This window comes from Ciconia boyciana, chromosome 3 (assembly GCF_034638445.1).
Source record: "Ciconia boyciana chromosome 3, ASM3463844v1, whole genome shotgun sequence".
Taxonomy (NCBI): domain Eukaryota; kingdom Metazoa; phylum Chordata; class Aves; order Ciconiiformes; family Ciconiidae; genus Ciconia; species Ciconia boyciana.
The window spans coordinates 95768095-95786910 of NC_132936.1; the positions used below are offsets into that span (position 1 = coordinate 95768095).

Sequence of the window (18816 nt, forward strand, 5' to 3'; positions counted from 1 at the left end):
AGGCAGCATTACGTAAAAAGAAAAAAATAATGTAAAGCTCTACTGTAGCCTTTTTCCTTAGTAAGACATCATTAATATTTGAATGTTTTTTTGTGTTGCATTATGGCTATAATGACGAGTCAGGAACTTTCTGGATTGAGTCTGAAGGCTGCTGAAGTGATAAAACACTGAGATTATATTGATAGTAGGAGTCATACTTGCTAGCTGGAAGGATCAAATTAATTTATCTTTATTTCAACTTTCTGGGGGTTTTCCTGGATGGATACAGGGTAGACAATTTCCTACCTTCCTTCTAGAATTGAACCAGCATTCTTGTATAGTTCCTGCCTCTCTGATGCCTGCTGACTTAGGGTAACAGGCTCTGCCCTCTCCAATAGAAAAACAGCCAGCAGCAGCAGTACAGGGATGTCCTATAGCTCGACTGCTTTGAAATGGCTTCTGATGGCATATCGTTTTATTTATCATTGTTATTTTATTACTATGTAACATAATGGCATATGATTCCTGCCCCTCTGCAGCTTCTGTCCTTTCTTTACTTCTCTTTATTAGTGTCTTACGTTGTTCAGAGCTGTATTAGATGACTTACAAATCTCTTAAGACCTTATTCCTTCTAGAGAGGATATTTGAATCTAGACTTGGTCTGCTGAGAAGAGGTGGGAGACTGTTATGAATCAGGTCAGAAAGGTCATTTGGGATGAGAAGATGCCACCTGGAGATGCATCTGGGAGAAATGGCAGAGGAAAGTACTACATCATGCAAAGAGCATGATGGCCAGATTGTAAATGGACAGGAGATTACAGTAAGGAAGGACAAAGTTTTCCAAAGCATTGAAGAAAAAAAACCCACAACAAATGAAGTAGCTGTGGTGTTGAAGGGAGAGCAAAGACAGGGTGCAAAGATGGAGGTGACATGGGATGAATGCCAGGCCAAGATGATCTTTTGCCTATGCTTTTGGAGAGAGAGCTTGCACGTTGATGAAGGGAGGTTGAATGACAGATGTCTGTTTCTTCTGGAGCTCATAGAAGAAGGGCCAGATCTGAGATGTTGTAGGAGGTATGATTTGTCATTTAGCCTGATTTAGGCAAGAAAGGGGGAGCCAGGTCCCCTGTGATGATGAAGACCTTATAAAATTTATAAATTATAAAATAACAATGTAAAAGTAACCACCTGAAGCCAGGGAAGCAGTGACATTTTCCAGTGAGGAGGAAAGGTAGTGAAAAAGGATGGGATGCAAGTGTTTTGCAGGATAGGAGTTATCCTTACTGAGGTAGAGTGTAGCTGGGGTTTAGGAGGAACTGTTAACAAAATAATTGAATGGAGAAGTAGATAACAATAATGAGGAATCATCTGTTTAATGTGTTGACTCAAATTGACTGTATTTGCTCATCTACTAGCAATTTATATCAGATGTAATAATTGCTCAGATAGTGTATCATATAGGGTTTATAATTATGTCATGCCTCTGTGTCCTTCTATAGGTGGATTGTGTCTTCAGACAGTGCTCAAGGTTGTTTGTCATTCAGGGAAACTGTTAAGGTAATCTGGGATGGCTCTTACAGTGTTGGAGGGAAATGGTCTTTTCTTGTCATGGGCCTGGTCTGCTAGACTCCAAAGTGGGGAGCACAAGGTGCTACAGGTGAGGCTGGGTGGATGGAGTAGCACCTTTTTAGGGTACAAGGTTTTCAGGTCAGCAGTTTCCTGGCACCTTCCTCTGCACTGGGTAAAGGGGAACTTTTGGTGTCACTAAATACAGGAGATGAGCGGCCCTTCTACTCATCCCTTCAGCACCGGGCAGGAGCAGCACATGGAAGGCAAGTGTCAAAAGGTGCTTTTTTTGTCACTCGTCGCACTGGGCTGCCTCCACAGCTGCTCTGTCTTTGGCATGTTTTGTCTGGAGGAAGTACAGACAGATGCCTTCCACCTGGCACTGGAACATCACTGACCCAGAGCTTTTAATGCTAGGTACCTTACTTTCTGTAAATGAAAAAGTCTGTAAGCTTGCTGGGAGGAAAACATTTCAAGAACATTACATCTTTTTCCTAGGTACCTCTGCAAACTTATACAACTCATTTCATGGATTTGTGAGTTTGTTTCCCTGGTGTGAAACAGCGAATAGTAATGCTTCTTAAACCAGTTTTAGTACAGAATTGTAGCCACATTGAAAAGGTGCTGAAAAGGTGTAGCACGCGTAAGTCATAGGTAGTACAGGAGTCTTCCAGTGGCAAAATGCATTGTATTTGAAGATCTTGGGAGCAAATCTCTACTACTGCCTCCTGTCATAGACATTGCCCTGCTCTTATCTACTTGTTCTTTTTTTAGGGAGAATCTGATACAAGACTCTACAGCCTTCCTGGGCAGACTCTCCTTTCTTTCACATGTGGACCCAGTGCTGTATGCAGAAGGGCCCTAGTCCACATCTGTATATTCTATGCACTTCTATATTAAAAAGACTTAAGGGCATCTTTTAATTTTGCAGTTTCCTATCATTTGTTGACCACGTAAAGGGAAAGGCTGCCCAGACTTTATTAACACAAACACCTTCTGAAAAGAATTTAGCAGCGTGCACAACAATGTTATGCAATGGTTTACTAGGTGGAGGTTTGATGAATAACTTCTCCAAAGGAAATTACAAGGGGAAACCAGATTGCAGTTTCCCAGTTTGGAAGGTGTCCAGGGAGATCCCTAAGTCATGGAAAATCCATAGGGATTGCTTTAGTGGATGTGTTTCAGCATTACATCTTGTACAGAGAGCAACAGCTGGATGAGCAACAGCTGGATGTCAGTCGGTGTAAAGTTGTTGGCTTCTACATTAATGATGCGAGAGAACTTTTGGTTTACAAATGTTTAACCAGATAATAAATACAATTACGATGTGTTGTTAGGAGATGAGTTCGTTCTGCAAGGCAAATACTTATCCTTCTCTTATTTCTTTTGCTGTATTTTGTGAAAGTTTCTGATAATTTCTTTCTTAGAAATATTTAGAGAAAAACATCTTGGCTGGTGTTTTTCTTAAGCCCAGTGATGTCAGTGCAGTAGTTGCTGTTAGTTGCTGTTCTGCTTATCAGAATACTTGAGCAATGAGACAGGACAGGGTGTGAGTGAATAACCAAATATACTGTCATGCCTTCAATTCAGTGTTTGACTATGGAAATACTCAGTTTATGTGAGTGAAGAGCATTGTGGAATTGCCCTCTACCTCACCCCAGAGGAGGTAACAGAAGCCTCATATGTGGGTGTTCTAGCTGGTCTGGACTGATTAGTAATAGATACAGCTCATGTCCATTTACTGAAGTAGAAGTTAACAGCGAAAAGGAGACTGATAGACTGCTCGGTCTCTTCTATGTCTGAAGTCCATGCTATAGAATTTAGAACAAGCCTGTGTTATAGGCTATCTAGCCGAGAGGTTTAGTATCTCTTACAATTTAAGGCAGGTAATTTGATTAATATTTTGCACTGATGTAAATACAGAGTAAGTCCACTCAGTTTAATGGAGTTAGGGTCATTCTGATCTCTGGTTTGCATTACTAAATCTGGAGTAATTATTCAGAGAGCAAGAGAAGAACTAAAGCCAGCTTCTGGTTTCACTTCTATCTGTGTAAACCTGAACTCATGCCAGAAATGATGTTGATTTATTGGAGTTCCTTTGTTACCCTGGATATAAGTTTAAACATGTGTGTCTGAGCTGCACAACCAAAGCTCGATAAGTTAATTTTGCTCATTAAATTCTTAACCGACCTCTCAGTTCCTCCTGCCCTTTTACATAATATTTTATCAGAGATTTAAAGGTCAGCCATGCTCTGACTTACCCTTGTTTTCCTCCATAGGGGCATATGACAAATAGGATGCACACAAGAGGATGAAGCTGGGAGGAGAGGAGTAGGTGGCACTGACGCCCCTGGAAATTCAGCCTGCCTTTGGCACAGGGCCGCAGTAGCAATTCCCAGCCTACATTTTGAGGGTTGAGCCAGCAGGACTGTGTTTGGGCAGGAAGCGATCAGAGAGGTGTGTGCCTGTGTGCTTTGGCACAGTCCAAGCTGTGAATTGCTCCAGCCTAGGAACCTCCTCTGAACTCATTAGTATTAAAACAGAACAGAGGAGACTTTGTAGGGAGGGAGAGGGTGGGGAAGCCGGAAAGGTAGCAGTTTAGATGGCAGTTTCCTAATAACCTTTCCCACACCTACCTTCCCATACAGGGTCTCATCTAAAGGACCTTGGCATGAAAAACAAACCTTGGCACAGGGAGGGGGAAGGGAAGGGACAGGGAAATGAGGGGAGGAGAAGGAAAGGAAATGAGGGGTGGGGAATGGGCACTGTGCTGAAACAGCAGATTTTGTTGTTATTTAGTGTTATATATGGTGATACTAGAAGCTCTGTTTGAGAGAGGTATTTGATATACTGTGTGGAGGTAAATGTGGTACTTGCCCTAGAGGACTTGCAACCTGTCACAGTGAAAAGATGTGTCCAGCAGACGTTTAATGGCTTCAGTTCTGTTTGGTGTTTTCATTTAATTGACTGTATAGTGGAATACAGAGCATACCTATTAACTTTCCAAATGTCACTAGGCTGTAAACACTGTGGATATGTTAAAAGACAAGCTTAAAAGAAGATGGAGAAGTTGTGTGAAAAAGGATGGGATTCAATGGGGACAGTTAAAACATGCTGCTTTTAGCAGCAAGTCTGGTAATTCAAGATGGGAAGCAGCCAGGTGGGTACACTTCTTCAGAGAAGAAACTAGGGATTATAGTGGATCACAAGTGAAAATAAGTCATGCAGGTTTTGAGGTTTTTTATTAAAAACAAACAAACAGAAAGTCATTGTCTTCATGGAATATATAACCAGGAATGCAGCCTGGAAGATGCATGAAGTAATCTTTGCACTCAGCATTGGTAAAGTCTCGGCTGGAACATTGTCCCCACTTTTGAACAGTGCACTTCAAGAAAGATGTACTTTGACCGGGGAGAGCCCGGAAGTCAATTAGAAGAGGAATGAGAGGTCCAGAGGATGTGACCTCTAAGAAAGACTGAAAGAGCTGGGCTTGTTTACCCTTAAGAAAGACGACTGAGGAGGGACATTACAACAACCTTTAATAGGCTTGAAAACTGTTATCAAGAGGAAGGAAAAAATCTGCTCACCATGTCTGTGGTTGATAGGGCCGGAAGTAATAGGCTTAAATTGCAGCAGCAGGGATTTAGATTAGACATGAGCCTGACTATTCAGTTTTCATCCCCATCCCTCTCATTGTGCTCATTCCAATTCACTGACATGGACATGCAGCCCATCTTAACAGAAAAAGCAGTGATGATAATCCACTGTTTGCATTATTGTCCTCATATGCCCACCCATATCCATGGAGTATCCCTCTTGCTCTACCCATGTTGTAACCCGGCATATAGGAGAATATGTATCTACGTCATGATCTCCCTCTCTCTCTCTAAACATCTGTGTGTATTGTTGCACAAACAGGTACTGGTTTTCCTCATCCTTTCTCTTTCTATATGGCCCAGCAGATTGTTGTCTCATGCATGTGGTTTGCCTGTGAAGGGCAGAAAAATGAACAGCAGATGCTTCTAGTGACCTGTGAAAGGGGACTGCCACAATAAGCCTTGCTGGCTGTAAGTACTTGTATGCTGTCAAGTCACAGAGAACTTTGAGGAGTAGGAGAGAGACAGGATTTAGCTCTTCTCCAGGAAGCAAAGAAGCAATTAACCAATGATTAAGGAAGAAAAAAGGAAGCAGTACGCAGTACAGCGGGGCGGGGGGGGGGGGTGTTGGGTGTGTGTGGGATGTTAATTGACTCTCTGTAAGATAAATTTCTCTGCCAAAAAGCAGTGCCCTTGATGAATTAAATTCTTACTCCATTGCTGAGCCTTAAGAATGAGTAACTTCTGTGTTGGCAGGGTAGAAGAGAAACAGATCTTCCAGTATTTAAACATCAAGTGCTTTCTGTCTTGTACTCTTATGACTGAAATCAAGAGATTTGGGTCCCTAGTACTGAAAGGGTTTTAAAGCCACAACTTTTTGAAAAAGGAAGAAGGAAAAAGGGTATAATGGGAATCACAGCCTCTTGTTTGTCTGCTTTTCTGCTTTGAAGTCAGATCTGTGACAGTAGCTGAAATGTAAACATTGCTTCCTATGACAGCAGGCTGTGTGAGCAACTCGTGTGTGCACAGTGGTTTCATCATGCACAAATGTAACGATAAAACATTGTAGATATAGGCAAATGTTATGTGATATGTCTCATGTATACAGTTCTTGTGTATGTAAGGTGCGAGTGGCATACATATCTGCACATACACATACTATGTGTATGCAAATGCATGGAAACCCAATGATGTTTTTCAGTGATCCACCTAATTCTTATCAATTGGGAAACTGATCAAAATGTTACTCCCCAGCCTCATATGGTGTGTTGTTTCTGTATGCTTTACAAACGCTACTTTTAATTCCAAGAGTTAGGATGAGATGGAAGAGCTTGAGGGGAGGGAAGGGTCTGTTTTGGGGGTTGTTTTGCTTTTTCTTCATGGGTTATCAGTGGACTCGGGACATATATAAGGTGCCCAAGTGGGAACTTATAACCAACGTGCTGCATCTGGAGATGTGCTAGCTGTGTGGGTGGTAGTGCTGTTGCCTGTTGAAAGAGCATCTGCCATCAAGTTCTGCTGTGGGTACAGCCACGCAGTTGTGCCAGGCACAGCTCTGAGAAGATAGGGATGGGAACTGGTTGTTGGCTAGAGAAGGAGGCTCTGTTTCACGCCTCTCGATGCCTGCCTCAATCACACTCCAGTGTTTGCAGTTGCATATTAAGTAAAGCCTGTGAAATGTTTCTCTTTTTTAGGGAGCTTTGCTGAGCAGTACTTTTTTTGCACTGCTCATTGCTCCAGTTTGTACATGAGTGTAGGCAGTTTGTGCAGTCAAATGAACCTCATTCACTGACAGTTCGGACAGGCAGTCTTTCAGAGTGCCTTATCAAGCTCCTCAGTATTGGAAATGCACAATCTTCCAGCAGGCTGCCTCTTACATGTCAGCCTGGTGAGCTGGATTGAACAAATTAATGGAAGGAAAACTGCAGGGGAACAATCCTATGCTGTCCCCTGGAGGTGGACACAGTGATTAAATAGGGAAGGTTTATCTCTTCTACTTGAAGGATTCGTAAGTTCTTTGCAGAGACTGAGATCTGAAGAAAATTTATTTATTTTTTTTTTTATTTTTTTTTTTTTTTAATTAACTCACTGCAGTTCTCTCTGAAGCAGCTTTTTGGACAGTTGCCTCTGGACCTGTGATGAGAGTGTCTCCGCTCCTCCCTGACCAACCTTCCTCCCTGGTGGGCAGAGGCACAGCTCGAATGTGAGCCACTAGACTAACCTGTTTGTTATTTGCCAACAGAATCTGGCATAGGCAGCATGAAGTGAAAAACAAAGGTTCCGGGGACTGTTGTTAAGGTAAAAGTGTAGCTTGCAGGATATCTAAGTCACGTGTTAGCAGTGTGGTCCTACTCAGTTCACTTGTTAAAGCTATAATAGTTATGCTGGATTGGATTCTCTATTGCAAAGGCTTGTAGCGTGCTGCTGACAACCTCCTTCCTGATCTCTTTCCACTGCTTCCCCTTCCTCTACAGTCCCAGACATGTCAGCGCTGTTTATCTCATGTCAGCTTGAGTTGTACTTTAGCACTGATTAACCCACCATCAACTATTCCCTCAAAGTGATTTCATATGAACATGAGTCTTCTCTGGGGCCTGCCAGTGGATGCTGGATGGGATCCCATGGTGTGTCATAATGACTGTTTACTTTGTACAAGATTTAAATAAATTCATCCAGGGCATAAGGCTGTCAGCTGTGCTATGCCACTTGGGAGCATCCGTGGAACTGGAATATGGCCCTTTTGGGAACATGGTGACAGACATCTCTATATATGACCTTGGGGAACCTGAGGCAACAGGTACCATACTGTATAGGGAATTTATTATACTGGCAACAGTATATTTACTTCATTTTGTAACTTGGGTGGATTTGATGCTGTTAAGAGACTGAGAGAGAATGATTGATGAGGTGTATAAGGGAGAATGCATTTGTGCATGGCAGGAAAAAAGGATCAAGGGGATTGAGAAAAAGATTAGATAGGGAAATAAAGAAAAGGTAGGTGTGTGCAAGAGAGGAAAAAAGAAGGAATGGGGATCTGAACAGGAAGCAAGATAAGAGCGGTGCATTTAACTACCATTCATAAAGTGCAAGTGCATAATGTAAAAATGATCATACCCTCGGAACCTAAATTTTTGAGGTGAGTATGCAAGCAAGTTACTCAAATAAGAAGTCTTCAAATCATGGAGGTTTTCTAGAGTGTGTAAAGGCATCCTCATATAATTCCTACTTTCTCAGTTTTGTTCCCTATTGGATGACTCACAAAGAAGGATATTAAGGATAATGCTGGTGTGACTGAGCAAAAGGAAAACTTTGGAGCTGTCCAAAAAAATATTTGCAAATACCAATACTATCCCCATCTTGAAAGGGATATTAACTCGCCTACATTACAGAATCAGCCAGTTTTTTGAGGCAGGGAGTTGGGCAGTGTTTGAATATCTACAGAGTTTGCTCCATGGCTTTGTACTTGCAGGGCTTTTGCACAGCCCTCTGAAGCTTTTGGTGCCAGTCACAGGTCAGATAACTGCTAGCCTTCTGTCTGGATAACTGCTAGTCTGTTCTGGAAGTTCTTAAGTTTCCAATTTGAGTTTAACAAGAGGGAGTAAAGCTTTTAACCTTTCTGGGGAGCTTTGCCAGTTTGTGCCATCTGAAGATTTGGTTCCCATGGTGCCTGTTGATGCCGAGACACCTGGCTGTCCTTTTGCTTGAGTACCCATCTGCTGCTAAGGAACCGAACAGTGCAATAGAGCTGTAATCAGACAGTCAAAATAGGCATCTCTGAAGAGCAGAAGTGATTAAGCCTATTTGCCAACGTATTATGTCTTAGTGTTGGATTCTGTGGTGTAAAATGAAGATTGATTTCATGCCAAAGCTATTCCCTCTGGGGGTGGTAAAAGGATTTCATTGTTTAATAATTCTTTAATAATTGCCTGAATATGTTTGTAGGTAGAAATAAACATTTAAAAAATGAGAATATGCTTTTAGATGTCATTAACTTCTCTCAGTCATAAAAAAAGTCATTAAATGTGATACACAGGCCTGGGATGGATGTTCATAGAAAGGATGTGCTTTCAAGAGCACTGCAAGTAAGAGAGACTGTGACCTACAGACAAAAATTAAAAGTGTAACTCAACTATCTGTAGCTGAAATTATACGAAATTGATGAAATGAGACAGGTATCCAACTAAACATAAGAAAATAAGCAAAATCTCCTCTCCTTCCTGGCAAAATATGTTATGCCCATATTAATCAAGTTATTGCCTGCAGTAAACAAAATGTATCATGTCAGAATTCTGTGCTTCACCATGCTGGAAATGCTATGCATGATTCATTAAACTTTTATGAAGACAAAACAAATGCAAAAAACCACCACGAACAACAAAAAACCAATCCCACAGCCTCGGAAGCTTGGTTGGTTGGTTGTTTTGGGTTGTTGTTTTTTGTCTTTTACAAAATGAAGCAGCTATCTGACCTTAAGTCAGTGGGAAGCTCCCTGGGGACCAGGAAGTCTGGCAGCCAGTGGAACTGGGACAAGTAGAATGAGAAACTGGAACTGAGGAAATCTCCCATAAGTGTCCAAATATCCCTGGAGAACTAAGTTTGGGGCTCTTGGTGTCCAGCATTCTGATTTGAAGCCAAGAAGCGCTGGAGCCCTGAAGCCCTGATATTCTGTGTACTTATAGTCTTGAGGTCTCCATCCTACCCCTGCTGTGGCTTCAGCATTGATACGTTGAAAATGGGAAGTCTCATTGTGTCTTTGAGTAGTATCTTACTAAGTTTGTAAGTAAGTAGTATCTTACTAAGTTTGCCTTTCAAACTATTTCAAGTTTTCCCCATTGAAATTCCAAAATTCCTATGGACTGTATAAGCCTTCTTGCAAGGCCAGGTGAAGTAGACTGATGAAGGAGCATCTATCCTGTGACTGTGTCCCACCTTTCCACAGATGACTGAATGGTGGAGATGCAATACACATTTCAGTATGGAGATGTTGGTAGGCATTAAAGATTCTTCTTTAGAGAGGCAGGAATGTTAGTAGGTGTTAAAGGTTCTCCTTCAGTGGTTCTCTCTCCAAGTGAACCACTCTTCTACATTCCCAAAATATTACTTTTTCTCTATATTAATTTCATTTCATGTCATTAAGAAAAGTGCTGCCCAGTCTAGGTGAAAAATGCTTTTCTGTTCAGCTCTTCTGGGGCTTTGAGTGATACCATTATTAAGCTGATGGCTACCCAGCATCAAATCCAGGTTTCACACTTTGATGAATGTTCCCAAAAACAAGGGACATAATGTGGTTTTAAATCCCACAAAATACTGGTTTTATGTTTCCTACCCATTCCTCCTTCTTGTTCCCTTTCTTTCTCTCTGTCTCTTATTTCCTTGGGTGGTAGCCATTTTGAATGGAGGCCATCTTCCCTTTTGGCCTGAGAACTGGACTGGAAATATTTGAACCTCAAATCCAGCTCCAGTACATTTTAAATGTTTTATCATTGAAATTCAATCTGTCTAAGTAAAAAAAAAAAAAAAAATGCCCACATGAAAGTGAAATTAACTGAATGTATCCCTCTCTTAGTAAATAAACTAAAATAGGAAATAGATAAAGGAAGGGAAATGTAAGGAATATTGGCTGGAGGTACTTTACATCTCCCTCAGGCCAGCCTGGCAAATGTCTTTTTAATCTGTGTTTCATGAGAACACTTGCAACTTCAGGTATTTTTAAGAGCCAGGAGGCTGAGCACCATTGTGCTGGGTCATGCTGGTATGAATCGCTTGAACAGAGCCACCCATCCAAGGCATAGAAGAGGAGTTACTACATTTCTGTTGGGAAACTGGCACAGGTGATAGAGGAGGGCATTTTCCCCACTTTGTTCTGACAGACCTTTTTTTTTTGCCCTTTACATTTGCTCCTGGGTGTTCGGTCACATCGGCTTCCTTAGCCTGGCTCCAACCCCAGCCTTGATGACTGCATTCAGAGTTTGTAGTTCTTCCCCTTTCCTGCCAACCTTTGCAGTTCCTTTCTCCTTCAAGAGCTGCTTGCTGTCACTGAGCTAACTCTAGGGTCTGAAGTTCTACATACTGACAGATCTGCCTCTGTAGGCAAATCTAGCCTCGTTGGGTCAGAATGACCTATTCATGGACCAAATTACCCTTCTGAAATTTATTCTTTCTATTGTTCCTCCTGCTTCCCTCCAAGGCAGCAAGTTTACTTATGTGCGGTCTGTTTAGGATCCTGAGTCAGAATAGGAAAATGGTCTCCCTGATCTGGGATCTTCTTTCTTGGCTAGATCCAGGGGTTTCCTGTGCAGTCACGGTGGTCTTCTGATTTTCTTTTATAGAAAGGGGGTGGGGATGGGAGAAGTAAGATGATTTGGAGGGTTCCAGAAGAAGGGTTCTTGTCTCCTGTATTTTGCAGGGATTTCTTGGTTCTTTATAGGGTGGGATTTGATTACTGGTATAGGTAGAGAGGAGCATGTAGGCCTCTTCAGTTCCTCCCACTTCTTTCTTCCTCTCAGTGAAGGAGCACACTTGCTGAAGACTAACTTCAGGAAAGGGTGTTGAAGAGCTTGACTGCTGCTTTGCATTCTGGAGAAGGTGTCTCTTTCCCTGCTGAATATTCATGTTTGCTACCTGCCCATCTGACCCACGGGTTAGAACCCAGCATTTTGCCTCCTAACGAAGACAAACACTAGCTGTTTCAAAAGGAAGGGTAATCCATTCTCTGTGTGCTATTTTCCAGTCAGATGTGTTTGGGTCTGCCTCTGGTGATCACATTATGCCTGGAACCCTGAGCAGTTTCCTTGTTACTATGTTACCTGAGCTAATATGATTACTTTTAATGTTCTTCTGGCTTAATCTACCCTCCTGATTCACAACAAAGTAGGATGTAGATGCACTCTGTTCCCACTGGATCTTCCATCCTTTCAAACTACCTTTCTAGGCTTCCATCCTGAAAAGAATGTCATGCTATTAGGATGCAAAATTACATGACTGGAAGCTGCATATTCTTATTGCCCCATTGAAGGCAGAGTGCTCTTTATGTCCCTGATACTGCCAGTGTCCAGGGCAGTGTCTATAAGCTCCTAAGTGTCAGCATCCTGCCCTCTGGGTGGCTTTAGTCAATAGGAGCATTCTTTTGATGAAATGGTTGTCTTGAAATACATTGGTTGAGATCATCATTCAGTTTTGGGCACGGCTTCTGGGAAGAGCTTTTGCTGCTTGTCTGATCTGCCACCAGACTCCAGAAAGAGCAGTATGGACTGGAAAACCAACTTAGTTGCTCTTCATTAAAAAAAAAAAAAAAAAGGCTAAGATCATTAAGCAGTTCAATAAAATAACCATAATTTTGCTAAGAATTTAGCTGAGCCCAGCCAGCTCATTTCGGATGTGTATGCTGGTCTCTTTGGTGATTCTTCCAAACCTGGCATTTCTGATTCCCTGTCTGCCCCTCCTTTCCCTCCCACATGCTTGACCTCCAACAGCATTCCTTTGCTTGTCTTAAGACCTTACATGTTGTTTCACTCTCCTTCTCCCCCCAAGAATGTGATCCTGGCCTGAGCTTTCTGATTGTGTATAGCAAGGATAAAACTCCTTGCCTCGCTTGGCTGCCCCCTTGTTTGGAAACTCACCCTAAACATTTCCACATGGTTTGCACTCTTTTTGCACAGCTAAATTTTTGGGGTTTTTTTTCCTTTAAACTTTTTCTTGTTTAAAAAAACTCTCCAGCTTCTTCTACCTTGGGCTGCTGGCACTGACCTTGGCTTGTTACTGTTTGCATTTCTTTTGTACCTTTTTGCAGCTGAAATCTCTATGGGCTTTTAAATCTGTCAGCAGCCGCTACCAGGCTCAGTGTGTAATTTAGCTCACTGTTTTCACAAGTTTCCCAGCCCTGAACGCTTTCCAAATGAGCCATTGTTGGGCTGAGTTAAAGAGGTATTGTCTCTGCTTGGGCTAGGTTAGTGTGGGTGCCAGAATCTGCATGTGCAGCGTTCTTAGTACTGCAATGTCATCTTGATATTGGACCCCTGGATGCTTCCTTCTCCAAACACTTCCAAATATATAGGAAAAAGAAAACCCTGCCAAAACTGATTCATTGAAACATTATCGGAAGCTTGTCGTTATATTGCTGAAACTCTGATTTAGACATCTTTGTCCCTGCTCATGCAGGCTGCTTGCTATGAAGACCATTCTTATTTAATTCCCATTAGCACCTGAAACTGGCAGCTGTGTTTGAAGCCCTGTCCTGGTCAGTGCTGAATGAACACAGAGCAAGTAGCAGTCTCTGCTTTGATGATTTTAGAGACACGTTGTATAGGAAGAGAGTCTATTTTTATCCACCTTTTACAGAAGAGAAACCAAAGCTGGGGAATTTGGTGGGGTATCCAGAGGGAGCTTGTGACAGAGTTGGGAGTCAGTTCCAGATCACAGCATTATTCTTCATTTTACAAATTTAAGGTTGGCTAGGCTCTAAAAGGGTGTGTTCCACTGAACTCACTTTTCTTAACAGAAACTGAATTTGCTGGTCTGTTCAACCTGATGTGATGCTGTGTGGAGAGAAGTCTTTTATGTCTGACATGCTAGTTGTCTTTTGCTGGGGACTGTGTGGTTCAGAGGACAAACATCTGGATAAACATTTCAGCCTGTAGGTTGCTGTTGACATTACTGCCACTAGACAACTGTCCCATGACCTTTGTTTAAAAGATACAGTGATTTCACTCTTCTCGTTCTGTGGAAGACCAAGCTGGTACTGCAAGCCAGGAAAAAGGTGTATTGAATTTTTAGCCTTTTTCTAAGAGTTATAAGGAGTGTCTGTGTCACATAAGCCAGTGCTTTGAGTTTTTCACTTCATGCCTTTCATGTGATCTTTTCCATCCTTGACTAATCATTAGTAATGGAAGTTTGACATGGGAGTTGTTCAGGCTGCCTTTCTTCATAGGTTCTGCTCTGATAGGGCGAACTCACAGTAGCAAGGTAAAAATTATGAAACCAATAATCTCTAGAGTCTTTGGGAGCCACTAAGTCCTCTGCCTTTTGATTGAAGGCTAGTCAACATACCTGGTCCAGATTCCTCTCAACCTATTAGAAGTTACTGATGCAGCTGTTGACTGTTTTTTTTCTGGTTTTCTTTTTCACAATCTCCAGGATGAATTGGATCTCACAGACAAGAACAGAGAGGCTATGTTTGCGCTCCCTCCAGAGAAGAAATGGCAGATTTACTGCAGCAAAAAGAAGGTACTACTGTTGTCCTGATTGAAGTAGCTCACCAATAAATTCTGTGTGCATATACATCTAGATTTGAATGACGTGTTTATCTACTGTTTGCTCAAGAACATGACTAAGTGATGTAAGGATTTTTATCAGCATGAATATGGCACAACTTTTCTTGTAAGTAGTGTATGCATGTGTGATTTCTGAAGAGAATGTTATCAAGTTAAAATCATACGTTGTCCTGTTTTGAATCTTTTACATGTTTGGTTTTGGGTTTTTTTTTTTTTTTTTTTCTTTGAGCTGGAAGAAAAGCTATCATGGAAATGTTTTAAGGAATTTTAAAAAACTTTTGTGGGTTGCTTAGAATAGAAAATGTGTTACTGAAATCTTTCAGGATGTCTTCAAATATCTGTAAAGTACATAATAGTAGTGATGTCTTAAAACTTGGCAGTTCAAGGTCTTCCAGAGCTCGTAGGAAATGTCCCATATTGCACTGGAAAGTGAAGAAGAGCTGCTCCTATCAATTTCTGTATAAGCCTTCTCCATTCAAGGTCTTCAAATTTCTGACAAACCGGTGAGAGGGGCAGTGAATGAGAGGCTGCTGTATCACACTGGGTATTTTGTCACTGGCAGAATGATGGCCAAGTGAACTGAGAAGTTGTATCGCTGTTGTGAAACGTGTAAAAGAGGAATTCCTGCAGGAGTGGTGTGGTGGAAAAGTTTTGCTGCTCTAGGAAGGAAACAAAGTCAGAAACAAAGACAGTCCCAATAGCTTGTATTCATTAACAATAAATGTTAGGGGAAAAAAGGTGTGGTGAGTTTGTTGGTTAGTTTTATTTCCCAAATGTGCAAGTCATGCTATGAGAGCATCAGTCTTTATACGTAAGTCCACATAACAAAAGCTGAAAGAGGAGGTTTTGATTTCAGTACTGAAGATGGCAGATTGCAACCCTGATGATGATCCTTCTGAGGTTGTGTTTGCTGCCTTTCTTTCCTCAGAGGGGGAAAAAAATTAGCTTTCTTACCATGTAATTAAAGAAAACCTCAGTCAAACCAATCAGATGGGTGCTTTGCATGTGTGTTGCTTTTGTTTGAAATGTATCACACAGGGAGGTTAATAGCAACAAATTAGTTACAGTGCCTCTGAGCTAGCAATAGTTCAGGAAGTGCGTAAGTCAGTCTAGGCTCCGTTGCCTTTGGTGCTCTCTCCATTCTTCTTCCTGCTGGTACACAGAGCTTGCAAGTGGAGGGAAGGTGCAGGCTGCTGTGATTAATGTCTGCTTTACATTTTTGCTGTCCAGCTCGGCTGGCTTTTTCAGCTCTGGTGGGAAAGGATCTATTTGTAGCCGTCTTAGAGAACCACACATTCCACCTCCCAGACCAGTCAGCCTTGGCAGGAAGATTCAGACTTTAATGTATTTAATATGTTGGTTGGATTCATTACATTACACTTTTTTTTTTAAAGCAGTGGATTTGATATAAGAATCTTGAAGACCTCCAGGGTTAAAGGAGCTGCATACTGGAAAATCTTTATAATGCATTTATAGTGCAACCTCAGTTAGCTGAACTACAGCTATCTAAAATGATGTGCTAACTGGAACAGGATACTGTTGCCAGATGTCTATTCATTACATTGTAGATACTTTCAATTACTTTAAACCTTAACTGTCCAATGTTATTCATTGTTTCCCTCACAGGCAGTCAGATGATCAGTGATGACATCTCTCTCCCTCTAGCCTACTACCTAATCTACCTATCATTATTGTTTTACAGTGACAGAGAAGCTTGTTGCAGGCTTCCCTTTAGAGGAAAGCTGTCTTTTCCCTGAAGAATTTGTAATCTAATTTTAGCCACAAAGGGCCCAATTCCTCACTTGGCAGAACACTTTCAGCCATCCAGGACTAGCACCCGGAGAGCTCTGTCTTGCTGATGTTGGGTTCTTTGAGTTTCCTGGGAAGCGAGGGCTCTACACTTTGTGATGTGGCAAGTGAAAACACTATACACTAGAAGGTCAAGAAGTGCAGGCTGAGGCAACTGTTCACCATCATTAATCTCGGATGTGTTTTCTAGTCTAAAAGTAATGGAAGGTCAGAGCTTCCTCATTTGATCCAAAGGTGGCAAGATTAGTGGACTCTCTTAAGTAAACAAATGTCACTTGCGAAAATGAAGATCAGTCATTGTCCATTTATCTTGGCAGTTAGATTTCAGGTATAATTTTCTACGGTAGTTGTTCCCAATGTTGTAGCAGCAAGTCACTATTGTATCAAAAAAACTCATTCCACCTGTTTCTGATACCAAGCCTTTCTGAAGAAATGGGGGAAGACATGTATGTCTGTACATTTAAAGTTATATGCCAGGAGCACAGCTTGCCAGTCAACATTCCACGGTACTCAAAGGAGATTCAGTTCTGGATTGAAATTTCATGATTGTGGGTGATATCTACAGAGGAGCGTTCACATAGTATTATATAGCCATGCTTGCTTTGGTCACTTTTGGCCATTCTAGGTTCATATCTGAAACCATTAGTACTAAAAACTGTCACGAATGGGTGATTTAGATCACTTAAAGAACCATTGTCAAAGGTATTAGCAAAAGTGGTTTTAATATGATGTTGTAAAAGTGCGACTTAACAAAGTTTGATGGCAAGATTCACTCTATTACTGTTCGGCACAATCATTTGAACAGTAATTCAAAGCTACCAAGGCACAAATCAAAGTTACCATACTACAAGATTATGTGCGATGTCAGTCACTTAACAAAGATCTGCTGTTGGTAAAAGGTCTCTCTGTCAGATGGCAGCATGTGGTCCTTCAGTTGAAATATTGACCCCAACCCCAGTAAAAATTGGGAGGCTACAGTACTCTGTGCAGCCCCTGTACTCCCCGACTCAAAAATCACCAATGCCCCACAGTATCTGATTTCTGCTGCAGCACGAACTGGAATTTCTGAAGTAATAGCAGATTTGGAAAAATGGCACGTTATTTCCAGAACCCACTCCCCATAAAAACAAATCACCAATGATTTGATCTAAAGGAGTAGCTTCAGCTAGCAGCTCTAGTGAATGCTTCACTCTCATTTGTGGAGTAGCTATTTGCAAGGAATAAAGGCTGCTCTGTCGGAAAACGTTAATGTGTTCTCAGTCTCAGCTGTCCTCTACCTTGCCATTAATCAGTACAAAGTGGACAATGAGAGATGCAGTTGTCTTAATTTGTATCAGAAGAATCATTAATCAGTCACCACTGATGGCACCATGACCATCTACCCAAAACACCAGTACTACACGTTTTAGATTACCTCTTTCTCTGTAGTATGAACTTCCCCTGATACCATATTGAGTTATAAGTAAAACCATATGTAGACAGAATGCAAATGATGACATGTACCTCAGTTCAGGTACTTTATTCTGGTTTTGTTTAGGGTAATCTTCATGTCTCACCATCATGTCTCAGCTGAAATTTAGACCTATATAAAACATATAATCCACTTCCGTAATTCCTTCCTGTAAAATTATCTCTAGATTTCCTACTAGTTTTATGTTTTGCAGGAATTAGATCAAGCACTAGACCATGCTTTCAGATTTATTTATTTGTAAATGGTAAAATTTCTGATGCCAAGGTTTAGAAAACTGCTGTTATTCAGTGCTGTTTTACCAGGAGCTGGTACTAAAGTACATAATCTCATTAGATACTGATCAAATAATGATATGGAAAGAAAAAGTTGGCAGCTCAATTATTTCACCTGTAAATGAGCTCATATTGGGATCCCCAAAAGGGTCGAAAACATAGGTATTGCACTGTTTTGGCACACACTGCTTTGGATGCAGTCTGTGTTTCTAAGAATGAGGCCTCATTGTGCAGGCAATAGCTTATTGCCTTCTGTACAAACCTACAAGCTCTTAGACTTATTACTATTGGAAAGCAAGTCAAGTTGTTTTCTTTTTATGGCCTTTCCTGCCTCCAGAGATTAATTTGTAAGCCTTCAGTTGAGCAGTTTTTAGTAGGAAGCATGCACATTTTGCAGAGTTAAACAAGTTAGGTTTTTTTTACTTTTGTGTTTCTTTGAGGGGAAAGGTTGGTAGCAAATCTCTTTCCAAAGTACAGTCAAACTGGACTAGCTGTATCATAAAGCTTGCCTCCAAACAAACAAACAAAACCAACAAAAATCTCAATCCTAATAACGATCCTATGTTGAGCTCTCCTAGACATTTTGGGGTTATTTTGTACTCTTCTGATTTTAGTTGTACCCTAGAATAGCTGCTTTCGGTTGATTGTGCTTTACCTACTCAAGTGAGATTATTCAAACTCAAGTAGGGAAACAATAATCAGCACACTGCAACTTTCCGGAAAGAGGCATTTATAGCATCTGAAAAAAGGGAACATGCTTATAATCCTTAAATTGATTATACTTTTTATATTATGGGAAGCAGATCTAGAGAAAGGCTTCTCCACAAGAGCAAAATAGGCTTTAAAAATTCTGA

General features: G+C 41.2%; 1 protein-coding gene across 5 annotated transcripts in view; it reads left to right on the forward strand.

Moving 5' to 3' along the window:
* The window catches only part of DAAM2 (dishevelled associated activator of morphogenesis 2), a 204524-nt gene that overhangs the window by 85633 nt on the left and 100075 nt on the right, over window positions 1-18816 (forward strand). For all 5 annotated transcript variants that reach the window (XM_072856707.1, XM_072856706.1, XM_072856709.1 and 2 more), the window contains one exon: window positions 14274-14363. In XM_072856707.1, coding sequence (XP_072712808.1) covers window positions 14274-14363 — 90 coding nt within the window. The remainder of the gene's footprint in view (window positions 1-14273; window positions 14364-18816) is intronic.